This window comes from Austrofundulus limnaeus, unplaced genomic scaffold (assembly GCF_001266775.1).
Source record: "Austrofundulus limnaeus strain Quisiro unplaced genomic scaffold, Austrofundulus_limnaeus-1.0 Scaffold8, whole genome shotgun sequence".
Classification (NCBI taxonomy): domain Eukaryota; kingdom Metazoa; phylum Chordata; class Actinopteri; order Cyprinodontiformes; family Rivulidae; genus Austrofundulus; species Austrofundulus limnaeus.
In genome coordinates this window covers 3,871,782-3,880,233 of record NW_013952410.1, presented here as the reverse complement: position 1 = coordinate 3,880,233, position 8,452 = coordinate 3,871,782, and the positions used below count along the sequence as shown (strand labels likewise).

General features: G+C 39.5%; 2 protein-coding genes across 2 annotated transcripts in view; one reads left to right on the top strand and one right to left on the bottom strand.

The window, feature by feature from the left end:
* Positions 1-3,415, bottom strand: part of lsm7 (LSM7 homolog, U6 small nuclear RNA and mRNA degradation associated) — a 6,406-nt gene extending 2,991 nt beyond the window's left edge. Inside the window, exons 1-3 of the mRNA XM_014000580.1 lie at positions 3,326-3,415; positions 2,987-3,077; positions 2,836-2,907 (exon numbers count right to left, since the gene is read on the bottom strand). Of these exons, the coding sequence (XP_013856034.1) occupies positions 2,836-2,907; positions 2,987-3,077; positions 3,326-3,331 (169 nt within the window). The 5' untranslated portion in view covers positions 3,332-3,415. The remainder of the gene's footprint in view (positions 1-2,835; positions 2,908-2,986; positions 3,078-3,325) is intronic.
* A 2,666-nt stretch (positions 3,416-6,081) lies between these two features.
* LOC106511817 (kelch-like protein 23) lies at positions 6,082-8,133 on the top strand (the record flags this gene model as incomplete). The annotated part of the gene is given in 3 exon segments (XM_014000553.1): positions 6,082-7,224; positions 7,332-7,743; positions 7,822-8,133. Coding segments are annotated over 3 exon segments (1,617 nt in total). The 5' UTR covers positions 6,082-6,323.
* Positions 8,134-8,452: the final 319 nt, after the last annotated feature.

Here is an 8,452-nt window from a genome sequence, read left to right as displayed (position 1 = left end):
GTGGTGCATTATGAAACGTGAAATACGACAACAGAGACCCCGGACTGTTGAACAACTTAAGCTGTACATTAAGCAAGAATTCCACCTGAAAAGCTTCAAAAATTGGTCTCCTCAGTTCCCAAACGTTTACTGAGTGTTGTTAAAAGGAAAGGCGATGTAACACAGTGGTAAAAATGTCCCTGTGCCACCTCTTTTGCAATGTGTTGCTGCCATTAAATTCTAAGTTAATGGTTATTTGCAAAACAAAATAAAGTTTCTCCGTTCGAACATTTAATATATTGTCTTTGCATTCTATTCAGCTGAATATGGGTTGAAAATGATTTGCAAGTCATTGTATTTTGTTTTTATTTACGATTTACACAACGTGCCAACTTTTCTGGTTTTGGGGTTTGTAAATCATAAGTTGTTTTTTTAATTTTTATTTTTTTGCCGAATTCATAACAACTAGTATATTTTTGGTCCCAATGATTGAATCTTTACAAGTTGTAATATAATTTCAGTGGCATGACTTTGGTAAGCATTGTTTATCAGACGCAACTAGCAACTCCACGCCCTAACCAATCAGTGACCGACGTCAGGTTTCAGGCCAGCATGGTATGTCTGGAACCACAACAGAGTTGGTACTAAAAAGGGGGCCGGTTCCACAAATCCTGGACAATGGAAATGCATTGGAACCATGCTGTAGAGACACYAGTACAAAATGAATATAACTGTTAAGTTGTCTTCGCCCTGAGCAATATGGCTGCTCACTCTGACCACCAAATCACGTGATAGCGCCTCTATTAAATACACGTCATTGGACAAAACACAGAGCCAAGCTCTTGAGCAAATATAATTAAACCATCTGCGCTGACTTTTCTTCATCTTAATTGCACTGCTGACAAATCCACTGGGAAATAAATGCTGCTTTACACCAGAAAAGCAAAGTTTCTTTCATAAACATTGCACAAATTATAAACCACATTTTAGGGCTGGGCAGTATGACCTCAAATTCATATCAGGGTATAAACTGAATCTCTCCATGGTAACGGTATATATCGAGGTGGTAAACTATCATAAATGTAATTTTTAGAGCTTTTTTTGCAGAAAACTAATCTTAATCAAACCCAGAATTTTTGCTTTATTATCAGCCTGTCACACAATGAGCTTCTGCCTCCTGAGCTTATCAGCTGCTGCACGCTCATCCTCATCGCTGCACGCTCATCCTCATCGCTGCACGCTCATCCTCATCATCAGAGCAGAAGTCGACTTTACATTAGCAAGAAGGATTTATGACTGAACGAACGTCCATGTCTTTTTTTTAAATTACTGTGGTGGGTAACAATACATAAAAACAAGTTCTTTCTCTGACAACTTGGGTGTATAAAAACTCCTGTTGTTGTTAAAGCTTCGCCCTGTGCGACGTGCAGCAGGAGGGAGGAAATGAGCCCGCATCCCGCGACACGACATAACTTTTACAGCGAGAGGGGGAAATTTTTCATTTTAAAACGCTAGAATTTCTTCGTTTTATTTCGAACTCCTCCTGTTCAGTTGTCTCTGCACTCGCAGCCCTGTTCACACAGTTGTGATGACGTAATGACGACAGGACGGTAGAGGGTAAACTTCTACCGTAGGCCAACTTCATAAAGTTTCTACCGTCTACCGCACATCCCTACCACATTTAATAGTATTTTTTTCTTTTTGCAAGTCTGCACTTGGTGTTCTTGAATTTACTATAAATGCTGCGCTTCAGTTGTACTCTGTCGGGATTTCAGGCTTCAGAGTTGAAAATATCAACTGGACCGGCCCCTAATGTCAGAATTTTGAGTCGGGAAGTCGGTGCAACACGACCATACCAGAGAACACGTGACGTCATTGTTTCAACATGGCTGCTCCTCACATCAACAGAAAGTGAAACTCTCATTTTTATGGTTTTTAGCAGTTTTGTGTCATTTACATTAAGTCAGTCGTACTTTTAGTACTTTATAGTGAATATTAAGCAATATGTTTTAACATTGTTTGTACACCCAAAATGCAGCGTGGAGTGCTACCGTTGTGTTATTGTTGCTTTTTTTTTCTCACCAGAGCAAAAAACAAAAATGCTTTTTCTGATGTTCTGACAGGCTGGAAACTGGAGCGCTTTCATCTCAGTACTGATGTCAGTTCAACTTAACACAATATTGAGTTCTGCTGCAACTGGAACGAAGTTTTATAAAAAAAAATGACATTTTGAAGGCCTACACAAATCGTTAAACTATTCATTTTTCAAATTTTTAAACTTCAGTTTTTAAACAGCAGAGATAAAAAAGGAAAAGAAAAAGAAAAAAGATATAGGTATAATGTGCACTGATCCATATGAACTTCGTTTTAATTCTTTAAAGCAGTGATTGTGACACAAAATAACATTGGCAAAGGCTTCCTCAACTGCTGCTGATAAAAGTGTACAAATAATGCTAAACATTGTCTGCTGATTGCACTGAAGTGCAAAATTTAATCACAGGTCTTTCCTACCAGCTGCAATCAAGCTCTATAGCGAACATTATAGAAATGCATTCTTAATGTATGCTACTATTAAATGTACTCCCTACAGTTCTGTGTTTTATGCACTATTTTTTTGCTTAGTTTAGTATTATTGTATGTTTTTGCTTTTTTATTAGCATTAACATTTTTGTATTAATACCTTGTTGATACTGTTGTGTGTGTTACATTACTGCTGCTGCAAACCTATAATTCCCTGCCAATTATTTATCAATCAAACAATAATAATCATTATGACTGACTGACAGTGCAACATGAATAAATACTTTACATTCACGTTTCACTAGAAATCGGTTCGAAGGTATTTAATACACCTACCGCGCATGTACTCGATTGTTCCATCCAGCACCAGGTTCAGAAGAGGATCAAACCCTTTCAGGACCCCGCTGGCTGAGAGAAAACCACAGTTTAAAGCCTTGAAACGACCTAATTGATTAGTTAGCATATTAGCATTCGCTGCTACACGAACCTTCTCGTCCTCCTTGAAACTTCACACGAATCGTCTTGTCAATGTATTTGGACAAGTCGAAGATACTCTCCTTCTTCTTCTTTTCTTTATCCTGCAGAACACCAAATTAAGTTGCTTTTAGAGTCACAAAGACAACATCTCACAAACTAGCGTCAGCTTTGTTAATACGTACAATCAATTTAAAGGAAAAAACGCGTCTCTCGTTACATTAAAAACATTTTTCACTTCCGCCCTTAATTGTAAAACAGAATTGTATTTCAAGAACACAATAGCAGAAACTAATGGACTTTAAATCTAAAAAGAAATATCAGAATGTCAGCGAATAAATTACGAACTCACCGCCATGTTAAACAGATGACACGGAAGTTCTTCTTCTTCTTCTCTTCAATTATGGCGGATTGCAAGCAACTTCAAGGTGCATACCGCCACCTACTGTACACGAGTGTGTGGCAACATTTCTTTACATCTATTAAATTCTATTTATTAAGCTTGTATTTTTCAGAAAATTAAATAATGATTTCCTTAATTTATAAATATCCATTAGGTTTCCTTCATTTCCTAATATTCCTTTAAGACTCCATTCTTGACCTGTCCTTCTAACCATTCTTTTCAAATTCTCCCTTTCAGATTCATATGTTTTACAGTTCATTAATACATGCTCTACATTTTCTTTCTCTCCACATCCTTCACATTTATCATTACTTTTCTTCCCTATTAAATATAAGTTATCATTTAAATAGGTATGACCTACTCTTAATCTGGTCATAATTATTTCTTCCCTTCTGTTTCTCTCAYTAATATTTCTAATTAATACTGACTTTTGTACTTTATATAATCTTCTCCCTTTCTTATCTTCATTCTACATTTTTGCCATTCTTCCATTTCTTTATTCTTAATAAATGATTTCCCTTCCCCTTTCCCAAAAGGAATTATGATCGTTATTGCCATTTCTAATGCCCTTTTTGCTAATTTATCTGCTTTTTCGTCCTGATGCATCTCAGTAATCCAGGTAAAAAATCAAAAGGAAAAAAATTGTATAGGTGGAAGAGAGACGAAACGTTTCATTAAAGAAGAACCTGTCCAGAGGACCCATACAATTTTTTTCCTTTGGATTTTTATCTGCTTTTTCATTTCCTTTAACCCCTTCATGAGCTGGTACCCAGCAGAACCAAACATCAATGCCACTTCTATATAATCTAAATAAACTATGCAGAGTTTCAAAGGAAAAAAAATTGTATAGGTCTTCTGGACGGGTTCTTCTTTAATGAAACGTTTCATCTCTCTTCCAAGAGACTTCTTCAGTCTGAGAGTTTCAGGCAAAATTCAGGCTTTTATGTCCTGCCTCCAGGTGACTGATACTCACATCACATGACCCACAGAGGTGGAGGCCTCCGTTTTCAGTTGTCCCCCTGCTACAGCGCTGCCATTGGCAGTATCACTCCACCCCCTGTTAACAAAAGGTATTAATTAGGGTGAACGATAGCCATGTGATGTGAGTATGAGTAACCTGTGAACGATAGCCATGTGATGTGAGTATCAGTCACCTGTGAGCCATAGCCAGGTGATGTGAGTATGAGTCACCTGTGAACGATGGTCATGTGATGTGAGTATGAGTCACCTGGAGGCAGGACATAAAAGCCTGAATTTTGCCTGAAACTCTCAGACTGAAGAAGTCTCTTGGAAGAGAGACGAAATGTTTTATTAAAGAAGAACCCGTCCAGAGGACCTATACAATTTTTTTTCCTTTGATTTTTTACCTGGATTACTGAGATGCATCAGGATATGCAGAGTTTCTAATACTAAATYTTTCCTATCATTACCTTCTCCCTGAATACTTTCTAAAACTGCTTTAGAATCTGTACATATCACCACCCTGTCTGGTCGAACCTCCTCTTAGTATAACTGCCATCATTTCTGCTGTGAAAACAGATAGGTGATCTGATAATCTTTTGGAGATGTGAATTTCAAACTCTGGTATATTTATTCCTATTCCCACACGTCCTTTGAGATTTTTAGAACCATCTGAATATATTTTGAGGTAGTTATGATTTTCTTAAATATACATCGGTCTTTACCCCTATTTCATTTAAATTCCCATCATTTTTCATTTTAAGAAGTCTCATGTCTACATTAACCTCAGGAAATAGCCAGGGAGGAATAACACTAATTGGATTAAACTGGGCTATTTTCTTATCCTCTAATCCATACATTTTGGTCAGTTTACTAATCATCCATCCAAATCCATTGCTCTGGAACTTTGCATRTTCCCAACAGTTTTGTAATATAATTGATGTTATATTCTCTTCTTTATTACTTTTAATWTTCATCCAATWAACTAAAGCTAATTTTATTCTTCTCATTTCCAGCGGGGACACGGAAGTTAAACTTTGACACCGGAAACGGTACACCAATCAAATCAACTCTCACTGGATGTGACGTCATTTGTTTAGCRTTTGCTTTTTAAAATCTACTTATTGGTTTAAACTTTTAATTTTGGAGAAATAGCTAAATAATTGAGCTGTTTTTTCMTCTTTTTTCAAGCAGGGATGGGAATTCGGTTCATTTTCTAGGATCCTATTTTTTTCATAAAGAGCTCATTTTACTGAAAAAAAAAATTATTTGGGCTCCCAAAGACTCGCTTCACGTGTTGTGTAACTTAATATTTCAGCCAAATTTTGATTCTGAGCAAACACATGTAGAAAACCACCAATGTTCAAAATCATGAAATTTTATTATATTAAACATTGTATTTTTTAATTTTTTTTTGTCTGTTAAAACCATGCCCCCCGCATTATTGCCCCTCATATGTTATTGTAGCACCTGAAAGTTAGTGAATGTCTTTAGCCTTTGCTAAGCAGTCCAGCAACAAAATACATGCAAAACCAGTTTACTGCAGTAAATTCTATCGCAATGTGTTTTTATAAAATATTTGTTACTTATGCACACAAAAATTGTAGTGTTTTTGGGGGGTCCGGAACAGATTAGTAGCATGTCAAATTAATTTCTATGAGGAAAATTGATTTGACATATGTGTAGTTTGAGYTAGGAGCTCTGTCGTGGAACAAATTAAACTTGTAAGTCAAGGCACAGGTATATAATAGGAAACAATAACAAAYAAAACAATAAATAAAATAAAATCKGAGGTAGGAGCTGACRCATTKTTTACATAAATGAGCCTGCACACTAAACCTGCTTGGCCATGTCTGTCACTTCACTTACTATTAATAAACCCAAACTGCTGACCAGTCRGTGTGTTGCAGCAGAAGTGGGTCAGGACACTTGTTGTGACATGGCCTGCAGGGTGGAGCTGAGCTGAAGCCACTAAACAAAACAGGACATGGACAATGAATCTACTTTWCATGTGAAGGACCCAGAGCCTGACCTCATCCCTGATACCACCCTGTGGGTAGAAGGAGAGAGTTTTTATGTCAGCCGTCAGCACTTGGCCCATCAGAGTCCATACTTCAGGGCTCTCTTCTTTGGCTGTGGTGTGGAAAGCAACAAAAGGCAGGTAGAAATCAAAGGTGTGGTTCTGCAACACTTCAAAGTGTTGATGGAATACAGCATGACAAAAAGCCTGGCTTTGGATAGAGAGAACGTTCTGGGGATCCTCGAGACTGCAGACTTTTTACAGCTGGAGCAAGCTAAACTTCTGTGCTGCAAGTTTTTGGAGCGTGAGCTGCACCTCAGCAACTGTTTGGAGATGATGGCCTACGCCTGGCAGCTCGGCTGCACCCAGTTACACACAGCAGCGCGACAGGTGGCACTCACACATTTCCAAGCAATCTCCGCTCTGGAGGATTTCTTGTATCTTTCCAAAGAGTCTTTAGCGAATCTACTTGCCAGCGATGACCTGGCCCTCTTCAAAGATGACCTGGTCTTGGAGGCCACCCTACGATGGGTGTCATTCGACCCTAAAAGAGAAGAAAACTTCCTGGAACTCGTTGAGCTGGTGAGGCCCGAGTCTCTCTCTTTACCATTTATTACTCAACTCTTGACCAGAATGAAAAGCTCTGACCCCAGAGCCAGGCTCATCAGCAAGCTCAACGAACATTTCCCAGCATCTTGGTCGGTGGGACGTTCGACGAGGAGGATCACGGAGACGCTCTACGTCCTGGGTGGGCCTCATGATCGAGAGGAACAGGCCCTGTTTCAGTTTCACCCRCAGAGTGGACGGTGGCAGAGCTGTGCACCTCTGCAGAGGAAGAACCTAACTCAGTACTCTGTSGCTGCAGTGGGTAATGATGATATAATCATTAAATTGACAATAATTATAGCTTGTAGTCGACTCATCTGTATTTAAAGGGTATCTTCAGTACATCTTTTATATTTTCTCCCTGTTTAGGTGACAGTGTGGTTGTAACAGGGGGCTACTTCCGGGACGTGCTATGGTTCAGTGTGGACTGGGTCAGGATTTATGAATGTGGGAACGAGCGCTGGTTGGACGGGCCGGCCCTGCAGAAGTCCAGACACAGCCACTGCTCCATCGGGTTGGATTCGGCTCTATACGTCCTGGGYGGCAGTATGGATGAAAGCCTTGTGGCTGATGTGGAGAGGCTGGATCTGGGGTCAGAGGACGGTTGGGAGGGACTGAGCCCCATGGTCAGGGCAGTGGAACGAGCTGCCACCGCTGCTGTGGGAAGGTGTATCTATGTAGCATGTGGTCTGGATGAAAACGGAGATGTATATCCTGGAATTCAGAGGTACGTGGTGAAGAAGGATCAGTGGGATGTGGTCTCCTATTCTCCATTTCCACGGTAAGCAAATCTTTAGTTTCTCTGCTCTTCATTCTAACATATTTTAAGCAGAAAGTTTACTTTGATCTTCTCTTTAAGCTATGACCTGGTTGCCACTGAGCTCAACGGTGCTCTCTACCTGTTTGGAGGCCAAGCGCTCCGTTTTGACATAGAGACAGACGAGTGGACTCTGCTAGAAGAAGAAACTCTAGAGAGAAAGTTCTTCTGTGGCTGCACCACAGCYGGAGGTCAGATCTACCTGGTCTGTGAGAGGAGGAGCAACAAAGCATTCCCAAACATGTTGCTCCTGGACCCTTACATAGACACATGCATAGAGGTAGATGTTACCATTCCCTGCCCTGTTCCCCTCAGAGGATGTGTCACCATGAGAATGGTCACATAAATTCCTGAATAAAATTCAATGTCTGGTTCGATCATCTTTATTTATGATAGTAGTGCCTTAAAATGTGAATTTCTTTAACTAGTCAGTTCTCACTGGCGTCATCATCTGGGTACATTTTTACTGGCTGTGCAATRTTTCTGGGCTAGCATTTAGTTAGTAGGTCAGAAACCAGCATGGAGGATCCACAAACGCTAGCTACAAAAACAGAGGGAGAAAACACTGAATGATGCAAAAAGAAAAAATTTGTATAGGTCTTCTGGACGGGTTCTTCTCTAACGAAAGGTTTTGTCTCTCCTCCAAGAGACTTCTTCAGTCTGAGAGTTTCAG